The sequence below is a fragment of the Rhinatrema bivittatum genome, chromosome 2, assembly GCF_901001135.1.
Source record: "Rhinatrema bivittatum chromosome 2, aRhiBiv1.1, whole genome shotgun sequence".
In the NCBI taxonomy this organism is placed as follows: domain Eukaryota; kingdom Metazoa; phylum Chordata; class Amphibia; order Gymnophiona; family Rhinatrematidae; genus Rhinatrema; species Rhinatrema bivittatum.
In genome coordinates, this window is record NC_042616.1 from 624,128,849 (window position 1) to 624,154,396 (window position 25,548).

Consider the following 25,548-nt stretch of genomic DNA (forward strand, 5'->3'; position numbering starts at 1 on the left):
TTTGCTTGCGCATCAGACTCAAGCAAAAGTACGCTGGATTTTAGTAGATACGCGCGTAGTCGCGCGTATCGGCTAAGGGGCGGATTTTCAGAGCCCTGCTCGCGTAAATCCACCCAAAACCGGGCGGATTTACGCGAGCAGGGCCCTGCGCGCCGGGAAGCCTATTTTACATAGGCCTCCCGGCGGCGCGCAGAGCCCCGGGACTCGCGTAAGTCCCGGGGTTCTCGGAGGGGGGCGTGTCGGGGGGCGGGCCCGGTCGTCGCGGCGTTCCGGGGGCGTGTCGGCAGCGTTTTGGGGGCGGGTACGGGGGCGTGGCTACGGCCCGGGGGCGTGGCCGCGCCCTCCGTACCCGCCCCCAGGTCGCGGCCCGGCGCGCAGCAGGCCCGCTGGCGCGCGGGGATTTACGTCTCCCTCCGGGAGGCGTAAATCCCCCGACAAAGGTAAGGGGGGGTGTAGACAGGGCCGGGTGGGTGGGTTAGGTAGGGGAAGGGAGGGTAAGGTGAGGGGAGGGCAAAGGAAAGTTCCCTCCGAGGCCGCTCCGATTTCGGAGCGGCCTTGGAGGGAACGGGGGGAGGCAGCGCGGCTCGGCGCGCGCAGGCTATACAAAATCGATAGCCTTGCGCGCGCCGATCCAGGATTTTAGTGGATACTGCGCGGCTCCGCGCGTATCTACTAAAATCCAGCGTACTTTTGCTTGAGTCTGATGCGCAAGCAAAAGTAGGCTGATCGCGCTTCTTTTAAAATCTACCCCTATCATTGTGTAACTATAGCAAGGGTTATTTTTCCCTATATGCATCACTTTGTACTGGTCCACGTTAAATTTCATCTGCCATTGGAAGTCCAGTCTTCCAATCTCATAAGATCTGCTGCAATTTATCACAATCAGTTTGAGATTTATACTCTTCATAATTGTGTCATCTGCAAATTAGATCACCTCATTTGTCATACCACTTTCTAGATCATTTATAAATATATTAAAAAGCAGCGGTTCAAGTACAGATCCCTGAAGCACTCCACTGTTTACCCTTTTCCACCTTGAAAACAGACAATTTAATCCTATTCTCTATTTCCTGTCTTTTAACCAGTTTGTAATCCACGAGAGGACATCGCCTCCTATCTCATGAATTTTTAGTTTTCTTAGAAGCCTCTCATGAAGGACTTTGTTGAATGCCTTATGAAAATCCAAATATTGCACATCTACCGGTTCACCTTTGTCCACATGTTTATTCACCCTTCAAGAAAAGGGTTACATGAATAAATGCTAGGGATGTGAATCGTGTCCTTGATCGTCTTAACGATCGATTTCGGCTGGGAGGGGGAGGGAATCGTATTGTTGCCGTTTGGGGGGGTAAAATATCGTGAAAAATCGTGAAAATCGTTAAAAAATTGAAAAATCGAAAAATCGAAAAACCGGCACATTAAAACCCCCTAAAACCCACCCCCGACCCTTTAAATTAAATCCCCCACCCCCAAATAACTTAAATAACCTGCGGGTCCAGCGGCGGTCCGGAACGGCAGCGGTCCGGAACGGGCTCCTGCTCCTGCATCTTGTCGTCTTCGGCGAGGGTTCCGGCGCCTCGCTGAACGACCTCCTGCAGTCGATCTCCTGCCGGCGCCATTTTCCGTACGGAAAATGGCGCCGGCCATACGCATATGGCCGGCGCCATTTTCCGTACGAAAACGATTCGCGGCGGGAAATCGCTCCCTGACCCCCGCTGGACCTCCAGGAACTTTTGGCCAGCTTGTGGGGGGCCTCCTGACCCCCACGAGACTTGCCAAAAGTCCAGCGGGGGTCCGGAAGGACCTCCTGCCGTCCAATCTTTTTCGTCTATGGCCGCCGCCATTTTTCGGCGCCATTTTGGAAAATGGCGCCGGCCGAAGACGACAAGATGCAGGAGCAGGAGCCCGTTCCGGACCGCTGCCGTTCCGGACCGCCGCTGGACCCGCAGGTTATTTAAGTTATTTGGGGGGGGGGTTCGGGAGGGTGGGGGATTTAATTTAAAGGGTCGGGGGTGGGTTTTAGGGGGTTTTAGTGTGCCGGCTCACGATTCTAACGATTTATAACGATAAATCGTTAGAATCTGTATTGTATTGTGTTCCATAACGGTTTAAGACGATATTAAAATTATCGGACGATAATTTTAATCGTCCTAAAACGATTCACATCCCTAATAAATGCCATTGTTTGAATATTGGCGGCACTTTGGATAAATTTTAGCCAGCTAAGTCTTTATCTGGCTAAAATTTAGTCAAATAAATTAGGAGCGTGATGGTAGCATTCTGGAGTGGAGTGGAGCTGGATAATTTTAAGCTTAGCTGGCTTTATTCAGAAGGATATAGTTGGTTAAGTGTCAATCTCATGTTAAAAAAAACAAAAGAGCCTCACAGCTTGGCAACCTAATTCCCTGACACCCACCCCAATGTCATAAAAATGGAGGCTTCCAACCCAGGTTCCCCTACTCCCAAATCCCTACAAACATTGCCTAAAAGGGTAAAGTGTTATGGGGTTGATTGTTCTCCATCTCCCACCCTCCCCCTTGTTAAAAAATACTTATATCAGGCCCCTCCTCAGTCTCCTTTCCCTTTCTCCCCAGATCACACCCTCCTATCCACCTGGCAATCTCCCAAACCCCTTTGGTTGTCAGGATCATGGTACTTTCATACCACTGCTGGTGGCTTCCCGATACAGACTTTCAGATACTTGAAAGATTTTAATGATCCAAAGTCAAAGACAAACCTTTTCCATTGGAAACAAATCAGCAGAACCAGGGGTCATGATTTAAAACTCCAGGGAGGAAGACTCAGAACCAATATCAGGAAGTATTTCTTCTCGGAGAGGGTGGTAGATGCCTGGAATGCCCATCCGGAGGATGTGAATGAAGAGAAGAGGCATGGGGGAGGCTTGCGAAAATGTCGGCTACTACCTGGTGGTGATTAATACCCTTATTCAATAAACATAGAAACAGTTAATGCAACTCCAACATTGCTCTATGCTTCAACGGCAAGAGGAAATGTGGAAAAAAGGATTTGCATTCACAAATAAGCATGGGAGTAGCTTGCTTGTTGCGGCGGTTACTACTCCAAACTAAATAAGCCTGATACTTCACTTTCAATGCATATCCAGTGTAGCTCTCTGCTTCAATGGCAGGGGGGAATGAAGATAAGAGGATTTACAGTCAGACAACTACCAACAAGGACTGAATTGCATAGTCTGGGTAAACAAATAAGCATGGGAGTAGCTTGCTTATTGCGGCAGTTACTACCCCAAACCAATTAAGCCTGATATTTCACTTTGAATACATATACAGTGCAGCTCACTGCTTCAATGGCAGGTGGGAATGAAGAAAAGAGGATTTATATTCAGACAACCAACAAGGACTAAATTGCACAGGCTGGGTAAACAAATAAGCGTGGGAGTAGCTTGCTTATTGCGGCGGTTACTACCCCTAACCAATTAGGCTTGATACTTCACTTTGATGCAGCTCCAGCACTGCTCTCTACATCAATGGCGGGTGTGGAAGGAAATTAGAACCAAAAAGTTACCAATAAGGGCCCAGACCTCAGCGGTCAGAGTAACAGATAAGTATGAGAAAAATAAGTATGAAAGCTTTCTGGGCAGACTGGATGGGCTGTTTGGTCTTCTTCTGCCGTCATTTCTATGTTTCTATGAGTTGGTCTGACAACAAAGCTAAAAGCATAAGCTGCCAGCATTGCTGTCAATAGTTCCTTCAATATTGATATCTGCAATATTTATACGATGTACCACAACTGGATAATGCTATGTATCAATGTATCTCTCTATACCTAGCATCATACATTCTCCTAGGACAAGCAGGATGGAAGTCCTCCCACATGGGTGACATCATCAGAAGCAGCCCAGCATGGAAAACTTCTGTCAAAGTTACTATAACTCAGTGTGCTCAGTGTGCCAGTCAAAGTTACTATAACTTTGACTGGCACACTGAGCATGCTCAGCATGCCCTAATCCACACATCCATCCAGGGTCCCTCTTAGTCTCTTTTTTTCGGTGGAAATGTCATCTTGCAGTCTTGGAGCTTATGATCTTTTTCTGGAAAACGTATCCAATTTTCAGCTACTTTGTGCCTTGTTCCTGCACCAGGTCCCACTCTGTTCCAGCTGGCCTTGGTCAGTCTTGCAGCACGGTACGTTCGCGTTCGCGGTCGGTTTCCTATAGCGGTGTTCTTCGGGGCCTGCAGGCCATCGTCCCTTTGCCGGCCTTATTTTTTTGTCATGGCCTTGGGTTTTCGTTGGTGCCCCCAGTGTCCTCGGACTATGTCGATTACAGATCCACACGAGGTATGCATTCTTTGCCTGAGGGCATCGCATGACATTCAGGGGTGTCGCCTCTGTGACCAGATGAACCCCAAGGCCAGCGGGCCTGCCTTGACAAGATGGAGAAGCTGTTAGGTCCGAGCCTTTGACATCAGCATCGGTGTCCTTGACACACAATAACTGGGGGAATGATAGGCACTGATCCTTCCCTCCCCCTCCCCCAGTGATCCTGAAGGAGCTGGGGGCTGGGAATTGAGCCTCTTTGGTCTCTTCTAGATCGAGGATGTCTGGATCTTCAACTTCCATCTTGGCAATGGGGAAAGACAGGGCCGAGCACCATAGGAAGTCAAGAAAATACCGACATTGGTTGGCTCATGGAGCAGGGCTCAGGATAGCACCAGTTCTTGCTGTGATGCCCCTGAAGCGTCCCTGAGGTGAGGAGGTTATGCCCTCCATCAATGCCGGGGCTATGGGGCAGTCCCTACCGATTCCAGGGCCAGGTACTGACCTCCCTCTAGGCTCCAAAGAGGATCATGCCAGCCCTCCTCCAGCGCAGCTGGTTCTAACATCTGCAACCTTCGAGGAGGAGCTAATCTTTATGTTAGAAAAGTAAACAAAAGCAAGTGAAATAAGAAAACTATCTGGTTCTCAAAAGAGGTGTCTGATAAAATAAAAATAAAAGAACAGTGTTCAAGAAATATAAAAGATCCCAAAGAGAGGAACACAGGGAAGAATATCTGGTTAAACTGAAAGAGATGAAGAAAATAATCAGGAGAGCAAAACATCTGGCAGAAGAATGGATTGCCAAAGAGGTAAAGAGAAGTGACAATACTTTTTTGAGATACATCAGAGAAAGATCTGAAGTGGTATAGTGAAATTGAAAGGTGAAGAGGATCAATATGTGGAAAGAGATGAAGAAAAGGCGAAAATATTAAACAAATACTTCAGTTCGGTGTTCACTAAGGAAGACCCTGGAGAATACTGTTGCTGGTTAACAAGGCTGTGGATGGGGGCGGATTTGAAGAAATCCCATTTACAGAAGACAATGTATGGGAACAGCTGGGAAAACTGAAAGTGGACAAAGCCATGGGGCCTGAGGAGATTCATCCTAGGATACTAAGGGAGCGCAGAGATGTGCTGGTGGGTTTGCTGAGTGACCTGTTCAATAGATCCCTGGAAACGGGAGTGGTACCAAGCGACTGGAGAAGAGAGGTGGTGGTTCTGCATTACAAGAATGGGAGCAGAGAGGAGACTGGAAATCACAGGCCTTTAGCCTCATCTCGGTGGTGGGAAAATTAATGGAGACTCTGCTGAAAGAAAGCATAGAGAACTACCTACAATCTGGTGGGTTGCTCAATCCGAGACAGGGGAAGGTCCTGTCAGATGAATGTGATTGATTTTTTTGATTGGGTGACTAGAGAATTGGATCAGGGAAGAGCGCTCAATGTGATTTATGAGGATTTTAGTACAGCCTTTGATACAATCCTGCATAGAAGACTCATGAGTGAAATGAGAAGTTTGGGAGTGAGCACCGAGATGGATTATAAACTGGTTGATGGATAGAAGACAGTGGGTGATGGTAAATGGAACCTACTCTGAAGAGCAAACAGTGTTAAGTGGAGTGCTGCAGGGATCAGTTTTGGAACTAGTTCTGTTCAACGTCTTTGTGAGCGACATTGTGGAAGGGATAGAAGGTAAAGTTTGTCTATTTGTAGATGATACTAAGATCTGAAACACAGTGGACACACCAAAAGGAGTGGAGAGAATGAGACATGATTTAAGGAAGCTTGAAGGTGGCTGAAGATATGGCAACTGGGATTTAATGCCAAGAAGTGTAAAGTCATGCATCTGGGATGCAGTAATCCAAAAGAACTGTATGCGAAGGGGGGTGAAGCACTGCTGTGCATGGAACATGAGAGAGACCTTGGGGTGATAGTATCTAGCAATCTAAAGATGGCGAAGCAATGTAACAAGGCGATAGCTAAAGTTAGAAGAATGCTGGGATGCATAGAGAGAGGAATATCTAGTAAGAAAAAGGAATTGATAATCCCCGAGTACAGGTCCTTGTTGAGGCTTCACCTGGAGTACTGTGTTCAATTCTGGAGACTGTATCTCAAAATGGACAGAGATAGGTTGGAGGCAGTCCAGAGAAGGGCGACCCAAATGGGGGGGGGGGGGGGGGTCTCCATCAAATGACTTATGAGGAGAGGTTGAAGGACCTAAATATGTATACTTTGGAGGAGAGGAGGAGATATGATACAGACCTTCAGATACTTGAAAGGTTTTAATGATGCACAATCAACAACAACAAACCTTTTCTTCTGGAAAGAAGCCAATAGAACTTGGGATCACAAAATGAAACTCTAGGGAGGACAACTCAGAACTAATGTCAGGAAATATTTCTTCACAGAGAGGGGGTGGACGCCTGGAATACCCTTCCGGAGGTGGTGGTAAAGATAAAAATGGTGAAATATTTCAAAAGAGCATGGGATAAACACTGTGGATCCCTAAAGGCAAGGGGGAGGGGAATGTAGTAAGAGGCATGGGGGTAACTTGCTGGTGTGGCAGATACTATCCTTAACAAATAAGCCTTCATTCTGTTGATACAACTCCATCACTGCTCACTGCTTCAATGGCAGAGGGAAAAGAGGAATTGGATTCAGACAACAACCAACAAGGACACGGTATTGTACAATCTGAAAAAACAAATAAGCATGGGGTTAACTCGCTTGATGCAGCAGTTACTACCCTTAACCAAAAAGCCTGATACTACACTTCTGATGCAACTCCAATATTGCTCCCTGCTTCAACTGCAGGGGTGAAAGGAAATTGAACTCAAACAGTAGCCAACAAGAGCATGGGGGTAACTTGCTTGATGCAGCGGTTACTACCCTTAACCAAAAAGCCTGATATTACACTTCTGATGCAACTGCAACATTGCTCTCTGCTTCAACAGCAGGGGGTGAAAGGAAATTGGACTCAAACAGAAACCAACAAGATTGGCGGTCTGAGTAACTGATAAGTATGGGAAACTGATAACTATGGGAGCTTGCTGGGCAGACTAGATGGGCCATTATGTCCTTTTCTGCCATCACTTCTATGTTTCTATGGAGCGTAGGGTGCAGTCGGTGGTGGATCGAGCCCTGCGGGGCATCGAGCCTGTGCCGCTGCCGGCCCCGGTGACCATGGGCTCCCTAAAGGAAGCCACGGAGCGCCTCGATGTTCTTTTCGGCATCCTCCCTTTTCAGCTTGCTCTGGTTCCCCGGGGGCCATCGATGGCCGTTCTGGATTTGCTCACGGGTCCATAGGGGCTGTCTGTGCCGTTGGTGGTGTTGGTGCCCGCGATACCTAGACCTCGAGGCATGCCCGGGCCTGCGTCCCCGGCTCAGTTTAGTGAGGACCCCTGGGATGATGACACCTCCGATTCTTCCTTGGAGGATTTCAAGGGCCTTTCCTCGGACACGTCTCCCCGGAGGAAGGGCGGATGTCCCAGCCTGAGGACTTAACATAGAAATGACGGCAGAAAAAGACCAATCGGCCCATCTAGTCTGCCCAGCAAAGCTTGACTAGTACTTACTTTCAGCCTCCTTTCCAATTTTGCCAAAGCAGGAATAGAACCTGCGGCAGCTCCGCATCCTGGAGGATAGGGCTTTTAATGCAAAACCTTTGCAGGTTTTTCTGTGGCCATGGCCGAAGCCATTCTGTTCCAGCTGATGACGGAGGAGGACACTAGGCACAAAACGATAGAGGTCTTCCAGTTTGTGGATACCCCAAAGTGGGTTGTGGCTGTTCCAATCCATAACATCAAGGAGCTGCTCCTCAGCATCTGGGAGCACCTCCTCATGGTTTATCCTGTGACTAGGAAGGCAGATGGGGTGTACCTGGTCTTGCATGCCACTGATTTTGAAAAGTATCAGCTCCCTCACCAATTGGTGGTGGTTGAATCTGCACTAAAAAAGGCCAAGCGGTCCTGGACCCATGCCTCAGCTTCCCTGGAGAGGAAACACAGGGCGTTGGATGCACTGGATAGGAAAGTCTTTCAGGGCAGCATGCTGATAACCTGAATAGCTTCCTATCAGATCTATATGACTTGGTACTCCCGTAACCTCTGGAAACAGGTGCAGGAGGTGGCCGACTATCTGCCCTAACAGCAGTAGGATGATCTATTGGCGGTCATGCATCAGGGCCTTGAATGCGGGAAGCAAGAAGTACGCTTCACATACAATGTCTTTGAGATAGAGACAAGTGTTGAGCTTCTGGGATTGGTGCCCACAGGATGGCTTGGCTCTGGGCCTCAGACTTCCGGCTGGAGGTGCAGGAGAGGCTCACCAGCTTGCTGTGTACTGGCAAAAACCTTTTTGGCGATAAGGAAATGGATGTGGTGGCTCAGTTACGTGACCACCATGAGACCCTCCAGCATCTTTCCATTAGTACCTCTAACCTGCCATCCTCGACCAGGACGTCAACGCGACAAGGACTGCTTGTCCTTGTCGCGTTGACGATCCTTCTGTCATCAGGGGAAGTATTACCCACCTGTGTCTTGCTTCCGCCAGCAGAGAGTGAGCTCTCAGGACCATTCCAGGCAGCATCAAACACCCAAGCTACAGCCAGCTCCCTAGCCGAGCCCCGCTATGAGGTTTTGACTGGTGGGGTGTAAGCAGAATCCAGCCATCTGTTCCCATGCCATCATAGGTCAGCTACGATTCTTCATGGATTGTTGGCCAGGGATCACCTAGGCAAGTGGATTCAGTCCATAGTGCAGCAAGGAATTGGCTGACTCTGTTGGATGTCCCACCAGATTCTCCATTGAGCCCTTTTTGGGGGCAATCATTGTGCTAGGAGACCCTCTTGCAGGAGCTCTGTGCCCTACTAACAGCCAGGGTGGTTGAGCCTGTCCCCGGTATTTTCTGACAAAAGAAAACTGGGGGCCTCCTCCCATCCTGGATCTGGGGGTCATGAACAGGTTTCTAAAAAGAGAAAGGTTCAAGATGGTATCTCTGGGCACCCTGATTCCTGTCATGCAAAAAGGGGACTGGTTATGCTCCCTTGACTTAAGACGCTTAAACCCACATCGAGATCTTCCGAGGTCACGGGAAGTATCTCAATTTGTGATGGGCGAAATCCATTTTCAGTACTGGGTGCACCACGGGTTTTTATCAAGTGTCTGGTCATGGTGGTGGCATACCTATGCAGGTGAGGAGTGTAGGTTTTCCCCTACATGGACGATTGGTTAGTCAACAGCACTACCCAGGTGGGGCAACACGTTCCCTGTGCTTAGCCATCCGGGTGCTGGAGTCTTTGGGATTCATTTTCAACTGTCTGAAGTCTCACCTGAGCCTGTCGATGTGGCTGGACTTTTTTGGAGCCCTGTGGGACACAACATAGGCAAAGGCCTTTCTACCCCACAGCATGGCACTGTCTTTAGCATCCCTGGTGGGAGGAGTGCAGCGGAGCCAGCTAGTCTCTGCTAGGCAGATGTTGAAGCTGCTTGGGTACATGGCTGCTACCGTCCATGTTACGCTCCTTGCCCAGTTGCATATGTATAGGCCCCAATGGACTCTGAGGTCTCAGTAGCGTCAGGTCATTCAGAACCTCGGGGTCTGCATCCAGGTTACGCAGTCTCTCCGAGACTCTCTATCGTGGTGGGGACCCTCTCTGACCTGGAGCACGTGGTGCCATTTCAGTCTCCCCCATGTGCAGGCTGTGCTCATCACAGATGCCTCCCATCTGGGGTGGGTAGCCCATATGGAGGGGCTCCACACTCAAGGCCTGTGGTCTGCCCAGGAAGCACAATGCCAGATCAAATTCCTGGAGCTCTGAGCGATCAGGTATACCCTTTGGACTTTCAGGGATCGGTTGGCTGGCAGAATAGTCCTGATCCAGACTGGCAACCAGGTCATGAAGTGGTACATCAACAAGCAAGGGGGCACAAGATCATTCCTCCTGTGTTTAGAGGTGGTACAGATCTGGTCCTGGGCATTGTCCCAAGGAATGGTGCTCCGAGCCATGTACCTGGCAGGAACGGACAACGTGATAGTGGACTGGCTCAGTTGAGCATTCCAGCCCTGTGAGTGGTCCCTGAACCAGTGAGTTGCGAACTGGATCTTCCATCTCTGGGGCACCCTGGATGTGGATCTGTTTGCATCCCCCTGCGACAGCAAGGTGACTCAGTTCTGCTCTCTGTATCGAGTGGAGTGTCCAGCCTCAGATGCTTTTGCCCGCAGCTGGGGCCAGGGCCTTCTGTATGCGTATCCTCTGATCCCGCTAGTGATGAAGACTCTCTTGATGCTTCACCAGGACTGGGGGACCATGATCCTAGTGGCCCCACATTGGCCAAGGAGGGTCTGGTTCCCGCTCCTGCGGGATCTTCCCTTTGGGAACCGACTGCCTGGGGACCTCCCCAAATCTCATTACTCAGTATCAGGGAAGGTTGTGACAGCCCAACCTCTGGGCCCTGTCTCTCACAGCCTGGATGTTGAGAGGCTGATTCTGCGACTCGCTTGACCTCTCAGATGAGGTTTCTCGGGTCCTGGTAGATTCCAGAAAGCCTTCCACTAGGAAGTCTTAGGGGCTGAAGTGGAAGAGGTTTTAAGTGTGGTGTGAACAACCTGGCCTAGATCCTTTCACTTGCTCCATTCACATGCTGCTTGATTACCTCTTCTACCTCTTGGAAGCTGGTTTTAAAACCAACTTCATTAGGGTGCACTTGAGCGCAACTGGAGCTTACCATCAGGGTGTGGATGGCTCACCCATCTCCATGCAACCTTTGGTGGGTCACTTCATGCGAGTCCTGCTTCAGTTCAAACCTCCTCTGAAGCCTCCCACTGTGTCTTGGGACCTCAACATGGTCTTGGCTCAGCTGATGAAGGCTCCTTTTGAGCTATTGAGCTCCCGTGACCTGAAACTCCTGACCTGGATGGTTGCCTTTTTTGGTGGTGTTCACTTCAGCGTGCAAAGTCAATGACCATGATGGCTTTATTACCTCAATCATCCGTAAAAATATTGACCGTAATACGTTACTATCTTTTAATAGTCATCATCCTTATTCTTTAAGAATCAATATCCCGATTGGCCAGTTCTCTCAGCTACAGCTGCTTTGTTCATCCAAAAAGGAATATTTAGGTCAAGCTAAGCAGATGATGTAATGGTTCATAGAGCGAGGGTACCCGTATTGAAATATGTATTTAAAGAGAAATTGTATATTGGCCATGATTTGCTTCTGCATCCTCAATCACAAATGTCAAGTGATCATTTTAATTATATTTTACCTTTCTCTGCACGGGCAAAAGAGATTAGTTCCATCATAAGACATTATTGGCCTATGCTATCACTACATGAAGTCAGTAGCTGCCCGCTAAGATTCACTCTGAATTACGATTTCCAACCGTGCCTGACTTCCGCCTCAGGGTCACCATCCATGTGGTAATTGCTCAGTATGTGCACATTCTCTCTCACTATCCTCTTTTCCTCACTTGAGTACAAATACCGAATATACTCTTACATTTTCAAGGATATGTCTATCTGCAGACATTTATCTATATAGTCACTTTCCCCCTCCCATAATTTGTATGTTGGTAAAAGCACACGGCAATTAAAACACCTATTATAGAACATCACTCATGTATTCGGGCACTTTGAGAGGAAGCCTTGTTGGTTTCACATTGGCTGTCTGTCTCACATTCCATCAATGACCTAAAATTTTTTGTCATCAAGGGATGGCAACTTCTTTGAGATACTGACTCGTAGGGAACAGAAATGGATTTATACCCTCCAACGTCTATCCCCACAAGGGCTAAACCATGAAATTGAATGGGTACATTTTACATAACTCTGGATACTTTTCGCTCTATAATCAGTTATATGGCTTGTATAATATTTGGGTTCCTCTTAGGGGGTCCTGATAATAACACCATGAATTGGCTTTCCCTCCATGGTGATATTGTTCTCTAATTTTTTCACTGTAGTTAAAATCTGATTTGGTATGGGTAAAATCTTCAGGGATGGTTAATAACATTGATGTGCAACTTTAGGGCTTTAATTATAAACAGTGGTATTTTTGCATCAACTCCTGCGTATTATAATGTCAATGACATTTGATATTTATATCGAGAATGTCGGTATATAAAAACCCTAAATAAATAAATAAATAAATTATGTTTTGCTTTTCTTGTTTTAATGCCTTTCTCTTTGACACTTGTCCATAGTCAGCTCTCCTTTTAGATTTTTGTTTAAACCCTGACATCATCATTTACTCCAATTGGCTATCTTATGCATTCCTTGAGGTATACTGATTGGTTATCTTTTGGCACCATTATCTGGCATCTTTAAATCATCCTGTGATAGTCTCTGAAACAAACTCCTTATACATTGTCATTTTAAAAGGTATATAATCATTGTGACTTGCTTGCTGTATCGAATTGTATTCGGTCCTTACCTGATTATGTGTCTTGTGTTTTTTAGTGTACGAATTCCATTATGCTGTCCTCCTGACACAGCCTTTGTGACGAAACATGGGGTCCGTGTCGGGGGACAACTTTTAAATGTACTACTCTGCACATTTTTCAAAATAGAGGAGTTTTCATTGGAATAAAGAAGTGAAATATCTCGGAATTTGTAAGGGCTGTGATTTGCTCTACACTCCCCTTGTTAATTTGATTAAGCATATTGCAACGCATATTGGGTGTGGGCTTGGCACTCAAAGCTATGAGTAAACTGAATTACAATTACATTATAGTAAATCTCTCATACCAAAACAGCACTAACTGCCAGAACTCAAATAATAACAATCTCACCTATTGTAACCCCTAGGCTGGTTATTCCCATGTCATGCTCTGGGGGTTGTGAGCCCTTGGGCCACTGCTAGGTTGATGTAGCCTGGTTCGTGCAAGCATGGACCTGGCCCTAGCAAGCGGCAACTAATAACATCACAAGGCAAAGTGAGACTACACAGGAGTTGGGGTTGGCAGTGTACAAACAGGTACAGTGTCCAGACAAGGGTTAGGGCAGGCAGAGATCAAACAGAGTTGGAATTCAGGCAGAGGTCAAGGCAGGTGCAGAAAAGGTACAGACAGGGCAAAAGTCATTCCGGGTCAACAAAAAAAGGTCAGTCCAAGGAAGGCTGACTGGAAAGCAAGGCAAGGGAGGATAAGGAAACAAGGCTGGATGGAGAGATAAGGCTGGACAGAGCAGGTGCACAGTGAGACAAGGCTGGACAAGACAGGGACACAGCAAGGCAGGAACAGAAGCAATGTAGCATCTGGGAGGCGGGGTGGTGCTTTATGTCCGGGATGGCATAGAGTCCAACAGGATAAAGATCCTGCATGAGACTAAATGCACAATGGAATATTTATGGGTAGAAATCCCTTATGTGTTGGGGAAGAGTATACTGATAGGAGTATACTACCATCCACCTGGCCAAGATGGTGAAACGGACAGTCAAATGCTAAGAGAAATTAGGAAAGCTAACCAAATAGGTAGTACAGTAATAATGGATGATTTCAATTACCCCAATATTTATTTATTTATTTATTTATTTTTTATTTATTTATTTAACAGTTTTATATACCGAATTTCTTGTAACAGGTTACAAATCAAAACGGTTTACATAATAACAATAACAGTGCCTCAAATAGTGCAATTACATAAAACAGAGGAATACAGAACTAGGATCATGAAACTGTTGAAACAAACCAGGGTATATATATATCGAACTATGATACATGGCTGGTAGAGAATGGTTAGGTTAAGACCATGGTATTGGCAAAGGGCCTTGGGAATTGGGGCTAAAGTAGGACATACAGCATTTGACTGAATCGAGAGAAAGCAGGCAAGAGTCAATGAGTTACTGGTGATAGAGTTGATTTAAGATCATCTGGCGTATGATTCAGCAAAGGCCTGCTTGAACAGCCAGGTTTTGAGTCTTTTCTTAAATGTGACCGGGCAATGTTCCAGCCTGACATCTGGTGGAAGAGAATTCCAATGTATTGGTCCAGAGGCTGAGATGGCTCTCTTAATTAATAAAGTTTTTAAAGGGGGACCATGAGGGTGTCCTTATATGCTGCTCTTACCGGCCTGGATGGTAAGTGAGGTCGGAGAGGGATCATGAGTTCTAGTGGGGTGATATTGTGTAGAGCTTTGTGAGTAATGGTGAGAACTTTGTACCAGATTCTGTATTTGATCGGGAGCCAGTGGAGGTTCTTCAAGATGGGAGTAATGTGGTCACTTTTTTTAGTCCTGGTAAGAATTGTGGCTGCTGCATTTTGCAGCATCTGTAGTGGTTTGATGGATACTGCAGGTAGGCCGATCAAAAGAGAGTTACAGTAATCTACTTTTGAGAAGATGATTGCCTGGAAAACAGAACGGAAGTCGTGGAAGTGAAGGAGAGGTCTCAATCGTTTCAGTATTTGAAGTTTGAAAAAACAGTCCTTAGTCGTGTTGTTTATGAAACTTTTGAAGCTCAGTTGTTTATCGAAGATGACTCCTAAGTTTCTGACTTGGAGGGAGAAGGTGGGGAGGGTTGTGGAATGTAGGTTGGGCCGTGAGATATTTCCGTCATGCGAGATGAGTAGGAGTTCAGTTTTGTTAGTGTTCAGGATCAAGTTGAGGCTTGATAGAAGGCTGTTTATAGACTCAAGGCAGGTATCCCAGAAAGCAAGAGTTTTGTTTACTGATTCTGTGATCGGTAGAAGGATTTGTACATCGTCTGCATATAGGTAAAAGATAAGATTTAGATTGGAGAGGAGTTGGCAGAGAGGGAGCAGGTATATGTTGAAGAGGGTTGGGGATAAGGAGAGCCTTGAGGTACACCCAAAGTAGAGCAGACGGGTTGGGACTCTTTGTTGTTAATTTTGACCTTGTATGTCCTGTTTTGAAGGAACGACCTGAACCAGCTAAGGGCGGTGCCTTTGATACCAATGTCCGATAACCGATCTAAGAGAAAAGTATGGTTCACCGTGTCGAAAGCTGCAGAGAGGTTGAGGAGAATGAGAAGACAAGGTTGTTTTTTGTCTAGATTCATGAGAATGGTGTCTGTTAGTGTGATTAAGAGGGATTCAGTGTTACGGGATTTCCTGAATCCGTACTGGTTAGTGTGGAGGATTTTGTTGTTGTTTACATTGATTGTTTACATTGATTGGGTAAATGTAACATCAGGAAATTCTAGAGAGATAAAGTTCCTGGATGGAATAAATGAAAGTTTTATGGAGCAATTGGTTCAGGAACCCACGAGAGAGGGGGAAATTTTAGATCTAATTCTCAGTGGAGCACAGGATTTGGCGAGAGAGGTAACAGTGGTGGGGCCACTTGGTAATAGTGATCATAATATGATCAAATTTGTATATTTTTTATGACAGGAAGGAGACAGTAAATAAATCCACGGCTCTAGTGTTAAATTTTCAAACGGGAAACTTTGATAAAATGAGAAAAATAGTTAGAAAAAAACTGAAAGGAGCACCTAGAAAGGTAAAAAGTGTGCAAGAGGCATGAACATTGTTAAAAATACCATCCTAGAAGCACAGTCCAGATGTATTCCACACATTAAGAAAGGTGGAAGGAAGGCAAAACGATTACCGGTATGGTTAAAAGGTGAGGTGACAGAAGCTATTTTAGCCAAAAGATCTTCATTCAAAAATTGGAAGAAGGATCCAACAGAAGAAAACAGGATAAAGCATAAGCGTTGGCAAGTTAAAAGTAAGATATTGATAAGACAGGCTAAGAAAGAATTTGAAAAGAAGTGGTTGTAGAGGCAAAAACTCACAGTAAAAACTTTTAAAAATATATCTGAAGCAGAAAGCATGCGAGGGAGTCAGTAGGACTGTTAGATGATCGAGAGGTTAAAGGGGCACTTAGAGAAGATAGGGCCATCGTGGAAAGATTAAATTATTTCTTTGCTTCGGTGTTTACTGAAGAGGATGTTGGGGAGATATCCGTTCCTAGGGATGTGCAGCAGGGTCGGATTTGTCCGAATCGGTATTCGTATTCGTCAGGACCCAAATCCGTTGCATCCATTTCTGGGGGACCTCGATTCGTCCATTAGTTACATATGGTATTCGTTTCCCATTAAAGTTGAACCCCCCCATCCCAACCCTTTAAATTTAATTAACTACAACCCCCCACCCTCCTGACCCCCCCAAGACTTGCCAAAAGTCCCTGGTGGTCCAGCAGGGGTCCTGGAGTGATCTTCTGCACTCGGGCCATTGGCTGCTGGTATTCAAAATGGTGCTGATAGCCTTTGCCCTTACTATGTCACAGGGGCTACCGGTGCCATTGTTCGGCCCCTGTCACATGGTAGGAGCAATGGACGACCGGTGCCATCTTGTGAGGGTTTTATTTGTTAATGATACGTTGCATTCGTGGGGGTTCATCATACGTTTCGGGACCCCCACAAATGCAATGAATAGGGACCTATATGTTGTGGATTGTGCATTCGTTCAAACCGAATGCACATCCCTAACTGTTCCAGAGAAGGTTTTCATGGGTAATGATTCAGATGAACTGAACCAAATCATGGTGAACCTAGAAGATATGGTAGGCCTGATTGACAAATCGAAGAATAGTAAATCACCTGGAACAGATGGTATACACCGCAGGGTTCTGAAGGAACTAAAAAATGAAATTTCTGATCTATTAGTTAAAATTAGTAACCTATCATTAAAATAATCCATTGAACCTGAAGAGTGGAGGGTGCCTAATATAACCCCAGGAAACTACAGACCAGTTAGCCAGATTTCAGTGCCAGGAAAAATGGTGAAAAGTGTTCTAAAGATCAAAATCACAGAACATTTAGAAAGACATGGTTAATGGAACATAGTCAAGATGGCTTTATCCAAGGCAAATCTTGCCTCACAAATCTGCTTCACTTTTTTTGAAGGGTTTAATAAACATGTAGATAAAGGTGAACCGGTAAATGTAAAGTATTTGGATTTTCAGAAGGCATTTGACAATGTTCCTCATGAGAGGCTTCTAAGAAAAGTAAAAAGTCATGGGATAGGTGGTGATGTCCTTTCGTGGATTACAAACTGGTTACAAATCAGGAAACAGAGAGTAGGATTAAATGGACAATTTTCTCAGTGGAAAAGGGTAAACAGTGGAGTACCTCAAGGATCTGTGCTAGGATCCGTGCTTTATAAATGATCTGGAAAGAAATACGAATGAGGTAATCAGATGATACAAAATTATTCAGAGTAGTTAAATCACAAGCAGGTTGTAATAAATTGCAGGAGGAGCTTGTGAGACTGGAAAATTGGGCATTGAAATGACAGATGAATTTTAATGTGGATAAGTGCAATGTGATGCATATAAGGAAAAATAACCCATGTTGTAGTCACATGATATTAGGTTCCATATTAGGAGCTACCACCCAGGAAAGAGATCTAGGCGTCATAGTGGATAATACATTAAAATCATTGGCTCAGTGTGCTGCAGCAGTCAAAAAAGCAAACAATGTTAGGAATTATTAGGAAGGGAATGGGTATCAAAACGGAAAATGTCATAATGCCTCTGTATCACTCCATGGTGAGACCACACCTTGAATACTGTGTACAATTCTGGTCGCCACATTTCAAAAAAGATATAGTTGCAATGAAGAAGGTACAGAGAAGGGCGACCAAAATGATAAAGGGGATGGAACAGCTCCCCTATGAGGAAAGACTGAAGAGGTTAGGGTTGTTCAGCTTGGAGATAAGACGGCTGAGGGGGGATATGATAGAGGTTTTTAAAATTATGAGGTCTAGAACGGGTAAATGTGAATTGGTTATTTACTCTTTTGAATAATAGAAGGATTAGGGGGCACTTCATGAAATTAGCATGTAGCACATTTAAAACTAATCGGAGAAAATTCTTTTTCACTCAATGCACAGTTAAACTCTGGAATTTGTTGCCAGGGGATGTAGTTAGTGCACTTAGTGTAACTGGGTAAAAAGGTTTGGATAAGTTTTTGGAGGAGAAGTCCATTACCTGCTATTAATCAAGTTGACTTAGAAAATAGCCACTGCAATTACTAGTTAGTATGTACATGCAAATTTCATGGTAAAATCCCGGAATGCTCATGCCCTGCCCTGCCCAGACCACACCCATGCCCTGCCTCTTTTTGGAAACTTTTTATTTGTGTACAAGTACGCGCGTATTCCGGTGGCTTTTAAAATCCGCTCAATGCATGCCAGCCCAACATATTCACGCATCCCCTAATTATGCTCACATCAGGTTTTAAAATTCACCTTTCAGAGTACAGTCTTTTTAGGTAAAAATATCACTTACAACATGTATATTATATATACATGCACTGCTGTGGTGCCAACTAGAAAACTCTGCAAAAAAGTAAAAAAGACCCTTGGAATTGGAATTAGGCCTATTGTAATGTGTTTTAGATATGGGCTTGGCCCTCAGAAAGCTGGAGTAAATCTCTCTTACAAAAACAGCAAATACTGCCAGCATTCCTTCACTAACAATCCTACTTATGAAAAAGCAACACTGCAATTATTACACTAGGCCTTAAAACACCATTACACCTCCTATAAGAAAACAGAAAAAGCCAAGTTGCTATAGATCCCTGCACAGAACATACAAATTAGCAGAATATGTCACCTCGGTAACACATGCAAAAGACAAACAGACCCTCACCAAATTTAGAATAAAGTGACCATAAAATAGAAATACAAGCGTGGAGACAAAAACTGAACTGAAAACCAAAGCTCAACTATGCATGAGTGCAATGATGGAAAAGCAGAAACATTACAAATCCTCATAAAACTTCAGATAATAAAATCAGGAAATATAAATCTTCAATAGAAGCAAAACCATGCTAATATAAAGAATATTTCAAAACAGCTAACAAATAGAAGAATATCCAACAGTCAAATATTGCAAACCAGCAGGCACAACAAACACCGCCCAATACTTAAAACTAGTAAGGATTCAAAATGTCCCCTGGGATCTTTTGATTTCAGATGCTCTGAAATTGCTGTGGATTAGCAGAGGGGAGGAGGACAGGAGTTGTTGTCCACAGACTTTCTCTGTAGGGGTCCCCCTTGAGACCTATAAAACTTATTTGAAGAAGATTCTTAAAATTCCACTTGAAGCATTGCCATCTATTTGAAAGGTCTAATATTTGTCATTAAAGAGGAGTGGAGAGATCCAAGAAGAGTCTTGACATGATGCTCAAGTTTCCAAGGAGAGTTTAGATTTAAATAGTTTCTTGGAAAAAACTTTACAGGAAAGGCCTTTGAGAGCTAGATTGCTTGCAACTTTTGATTTTTGAACAAGGCTTGAATACTGTGAAACACTTGTTCTTTAGGAACCTGTTTATGGTTCAGAGAATTGTGATTTTCCCAGACCTGTAGAAAGAAACACAAGAGAAGAGAGAGATTTTTCTAGCGATGTGATAGGAGTCGAGCTCTTGGAGTTGAAATTTTTTTCTCTGACATCCTTGTAAATATATAATTAATTGTGTGGGTGTAAAATATATTTTCCCTTGACTCTAGCCATTTGAAATCCTTTTCGGTTTTTAAAAAGATAGAAGACGCTCACTCAGGGACACCCAGTGAAGACAACTCGGTCGTGATGTTGTGACAGATTTTTCTAGAATTATTTTGTTTTCTGTTGTCTGCTCCTAGACTTTTCTATTGGATCCTCCCTCGGGTTCTTTATAGACCATATTTAAGGTGGTAACTTTTCAGTTTATTTCTTGATATCATACTGTTATATACAGTTATGTACCTCATAATTTAAGTTTCTTGATGTAAATAAGAAATGTGAAAAAAGAAAATGATTCTAAATGGTGAAATTATTGACCTACTGACTTAGTAACACACGGGTCGATACAGTAAAATCTCCCGGTGTGCGCACAGGCCACTCTCCTGTGCGCGTGATACAGTATTTTAATTTATTTAAATTAGGCCATGCGGTAAAAAGAGGCGCTAGGGACACTACCGCGTCCCTAGCGCCTCTTTTTTGACAGAAGTGGCGGCTGTCAGTGGGTTTGACAGCCGACGCTCAATTTTGCTGGCATCGGTTCTCGAGCCCGCTGACAGCCACGGGTTCGGAAACCGGACGCCGGCAAAATTGAGCGTCTGGTTTTCGACCCGCCAGCCACGGGCCCAATTTAAATTTTTTTTAAAAATTTTTTACTTTTTTAAACTTTTGGGACCTCCGACTTTATATTGCCATGATATTAAGTCGGAGGATGACAGAAAAGCAGTTTTTACGCGCTATTACCCCTTACTGAATAAGGGGTAAAGCTAGCACGTCCAAAACGCGCGTCCAAATGCCAGGTAACAGTGCGCTCCGATGGATCGGCTCGATAGTAAATGATGGCAGATAAAGACCAAAATGATCCATGTAGTCTGGTACATTTGCACGTAAATGTAACATACTATTGTTGTAGTTTTCAAAAGCCATTAACGTGCGTAAAGTGCACTTCTATGAGTAAATCCTATGGATAATTCAGTGGCACATATAGCAATTTTAAAAAGCCCACTTACAGAAGTAAAGTGCATTTACACGTATAAAATCCAGTTTTACGAATGTAAATGCTTTTGAAAATCAGGCCCTAAATTTTTAAGGGTGGCGGCAACTGCTGTGTAAGCACTATATTATTAATCACTTGTCTCGATCGACTGTTTATTAGGGCACAATTCCAGTTCACACCAGCTTTTCTCATGTTTTTTTTTAAACAGTATATGGCACTTACTTATAAGGGGTTAAAGAATTTCCCCCTTGTAATGGTGCTTCAGAAAAGAGAAACTTGGACTTTGGACTTTAGACCTGTATATATATATATATATATATATAAATCAAAAACTAAGGCAACGTATTATGTATTATAAATAGTGCTAACCGTATACTATATTCAAAAAACCCCAATACCAAAAATATTTGGGGAAAAAAGCACTATTGTGTTCCTTATATAATTAATTTCAAAAATCCCATAATTCTATAAATATGATTGTGTTTTATTAGAAAACAAGCCGTTAAGCCCGTTAAAACGGGCTACATCCCTCTGTCTCTCACCTCCCCCTCTTTCTCTCTCCCCTCACTCTTCACCACCTCCTACCTCCCTCCCTCCCTCACTCCTCCCCACCCTCCCTCTCCTCTCTCCCTCTCCTCTCACTCAGTCCCTCCCTCCCACTCAGTCTCACTCACTCCCTCCCCCCTCTCTCTCACTCAGTCCCACTCACTCTGTCCCCACTCCCTCCGTCCCCTCCCTCAGTCCCACTCCCTCCCTCCCTCTCTCTCCCTCCCTCAGTCCCACTCAGTCCCCCCTCCCTCCCTCCCACTCAGTCACTCCCTCCCCCCTCTCTCCCTCCCTCTCACTCACTCAGTCCCACTCACTCTCAGTCCCACTCCCTCCCTCCCACTCAGTCCCTCCCTCTCACTCAGTCACTCCCTCCCACTCTCTCTCTCCGTCCCTCCCTCCCACTCAGTCCGTCCCTCCCTCTCTCTCTCTTCTCCCTCCCTCGCTACTGGCCGCTACCGCCGTCGCCGCCGCTCGCTACCGCCGCCCGCTACTGCCGTCGCTACCGCCGTCGCCGCCTGCTGCCGGTACCGCCGCCGCTCGCTACCGCCGTCGCCGCCCGCTGCCGGTACCGCCGCCGCCGCCGCCCGCTGCTGCCACTGGACGCCGCCATTGTTTTCTTTCAGACGCTTGCTCAGAGCGACGTGCTCGCCCGCACATGCGCGGTAGAGCTGGTCTCTACCGCGCATTTGCGGCACGTCGGTCAAGCTTCGTTTATCTAGTAAGATATTTATTAAATAACAATTTTACTATTTTATATAAAACATTCCATCAAAAATTTTTTTTTATATATATTGAATTGACTCTTCATAACAATATCCACAATTATATCGTCATATACCCGTCTTATATTTGCCCTCTGCTTTATGCTACCTCTAATCTCAATCTGTCCCTCAATTGCCCAAATAACACCAAAGGATAAACATTTCTAATAATACTATTGGTCTTATTGGGTGGTAAACACCACTAGATCTATTAACCTATGTACTATATAATCAATATTATGACATTTATACATAAATGTTATATAGTGACCAAGTCAATGAACTTGGTCTCAATTATCTCTTTCTAAATATTCAAATTTCTTTTCAAATCCTCTTCACGATGTGTGCCACTTGTGTTTTTTTGGTATCCCAACAAGGGCCTTGTTTCGCCAACCAGGCTTCTTCAGGGGATAAATTCATAAAGACCAGGCATCGAAATAAGATTATCTCTCCCCTCTCACGATTGTGTTATTGCTGTGAAATTTTAGGACAAAACAGTGTCATTTCAACCTATAAATTCCTACTGTCTTTACCTTATATGTTAATTAGGGTGGATATTTTGGATACAATTCAAAACTACATGTGTAGAGGCTATTCAGCTTTTTTTTTTTTTTTGCACAAGTTTTTTGCCTAGAGTTAAACTTAAACCTTGGAAAAAACTTATGTTATATCAAATTTGTGCAAAGAAGCTTTTAGCATGTTGGCAGATTTTTCTAAGGCATTCTAATTTTGATTGATTCTTTTGTATGAGCCTTAAATTTGGCACAAACACTAAATGTACTATGCATCCAGTTTTGTGGGGTTTTTACACCCTAATCCTTAAATCTTGCTCTAGAGTCTTCATAAATGTGACCAGAATGCAATAATTTCTATTTAGACAGATTGAAACCAGGAAATATTAGGATTTCAAAGAGAGAGGCTTCCAGCATTGCTGCTCAGCAGCTGCTTTTCACCTGACCATACAGAAGTAGTGTTCAGTTCATGAGAGCTCCTTTAAAACAGATGAGGCAGCTACAGTTTACCAGTTTTATAGTTACTATCAAGGCATCCTGTTTCAGTTCATGTCATCTATTAACTTGTAATTCTAATTTCTTTAACCAAAGCAGGACTATAGTTTTATAGATTCCATAAGATATATCAGGACTGGTTTAGCTTGCCTAGTTGAAAACCCTGATTTATTGTGCTCCTCATTTATGTCATTCTTTTTATTTTCAAATTTGCAGATATTGACAGTCACTGTTACAGTTTACGTTCCATATTTTTTTCCTTGCACGCCAGCTATGACCTTCCCAGACTTCCAAGAGGAAAACAAATCTGAGCTGTAAGTGATGAGCAAGGCGTACATGGATGACTGAATGCTCTTAAACAGATATATACTCAGTGCCCATCATACAGTGTGCCACCATACACAGCTACTCATGTGAGCTAAGAGATTCAATGTGCAAACTGAATGAATGAATATTGAGTAAACAGAAGTTTGAGATTTGTAGCACTGCAATCTGTGCAAATATCAGTGAAGAGTAATTCTTGTATTGTCCTTATGTTTCACTCAAATGAAGTGACATAGAATTGAAGAATCATTCATCTTTTAAGGACAAGTAGTCCCCATGATCCAAAACACTACAGACCAGTAGCATCCTAAGATTTACCTGACATGATCCAAAAGGTTTCCTTGTTCTTTGTCAATAATATCCTTCACATGAACTTCTCTTGCATATCCTTTACATGTCAAAGTAGACATTTTCAGAGCCTACTATTTAGAACAAAATTCATATATCTTACACAGTAATATAAGGTTAATGAGAAAAAAGAACTTATTTATATAAAAAATACTATTTTATTAAACTGATATTATCATAAGAGTATACAAAAATATTATCATATTTCTATACATAAAAAATACAATTGAACATTAAAAATACAATCTACATATACTGTTTACCAATGTATATACTATATACCAATGTATACAACAACAAAGATTGAGGACATCCGGACAGATCTGTGATACAGTGACGTTTAAAACGCTATAGATTTTTTTAAGATACAGATTAGTTATCTCACATAAACATATCAAAGTTACTCAAATCAAATTTGTAAAAAGTCCAAGTGCGTGGTCATGAGTATAAGATCCTACAAAGATGTACTGTGTATATGCATTTCTCTAAGGACAAGCAGGATGGTAGTCCTCACAACTGGCTGACATCATCAGATGGAGCCCGGCATGGAAAACTTTTATCAAAGTTTCTAGAAACTTTGACTGGCATACTGAACATGTCCAGCATGCCGCTAACCATGGATCCACACAGGGTCTCTCTTCAGTCTCTTCTTTTCTGCAAAGCTGTCACCATGCGGTTCAGGAGCTCACTCTGTTTTTTCCTAAAACATTTTTTCTTTGCTTCTACACATCTTGTAGGGTCCCTCTCCCTCTTTTCGGAGATCGGTAAGTTTCCTCGGGACTTCGCAATCGATTGCCGATGGCGCTGCCTCCGGATACCTGCTGGCCATTGACTGCACATCGTGTTCTTTTTCCGATGGCATCATCCGGTTTCGCCAGTGCCCCCAGTGCCTGTATACAATATCCCTCACAAACCCCCATGAGGTCTGTGTCCTTTACCTGGGGGCCTCCAATGATGTCCATGTTTGTGATTTTTGCACCCAAATGACCCCGAAGGGTCGCAGGGCCCACTTTGACAAAATGGAGAAATTGTTCTGGGCCAAACGTTCAGAACAATCCCTGGCATCAGTGACCTCCGCAACACTCGGTAAGGAGGCCCAGGCCCTAAGTTCTCTTATCGGGCCTGCTCCCGAGGTGGGTGCAGGAGACTGTCCGTTGTCTGTTTCTTCCCGCTCCCATTCAGGTTCCTTGATATCCCCCTCAGTTTTGGGGAAGGATCATGGGGACCACCAGGAGAGGTCCAGGAAACATCAACATCGATCTTCCTCTTCTTCTAGTAAAGAAGGCATCGACCTTGGGCATCGACCTTGGTGCCTCCCACAAAGCGGTCGAGGGTGGAGGATGTCATCCCCTCTGATTCCACCGACGCCTCCAGGTGGCCTCCACTGGTTCCAGAGGGGAGGAATCAGTCCCCCTCCAACCAGAGGGTCTCCTGATTCCACCTGCTCCTCCTCAAACAGTGCTTTCTTTTCAAGCATTCGATGAGGAGCTCGAAAGGCATGTGCGGTTGGCGGTTGTCCAGGCTCTCAGGGCCTCGAGCCTCTGGTTCCCCGGGTACTGTCTCCGCCGCAAGATCCTGCTCCACTGGTGCTCACACCATTGCTGGAAAGGCTTGATATGCTGCTCGGTATGCTTACTACGCAGCTGACACCGGTGCCTCAAGCCCCTCAGAGACCCCTGAGCACACTGCTGCCATCGACACTAGCCCCCATACTGGTGAGCAACTCATTGGAAGAGAAGAGGCCATCAGGCTAGATGGCGGGCAGGAGGCTTGCAGTGACCCTTCACCGTCCAGCTCTCCCCGG

The 25,548-nt window shown here is 44.7% G+C and overlaps 1 protein-coding gene across 1 annotated transcript in view; it reads left to right on the plus strand.

Moving 5' to 3' along the window:
• Positions 1–25,548, plus strand: part of LOC115083383 (chloride channel protein D-like) — a 472,614-nt gene that overhangs the window by 81,253 nt on the left and 365,813 nt on the right. The window contains exon 8 of the mRNA XM_029587184.1: positions 23,289–23,386. Within this exon, the coding sequence (XP_029443044.1) occupies positions 23,289–23,386 (98 nt within the window). The remainder of the gene's footprint in view (positions 1–23,288; positions 23,387–25,548) is intronic.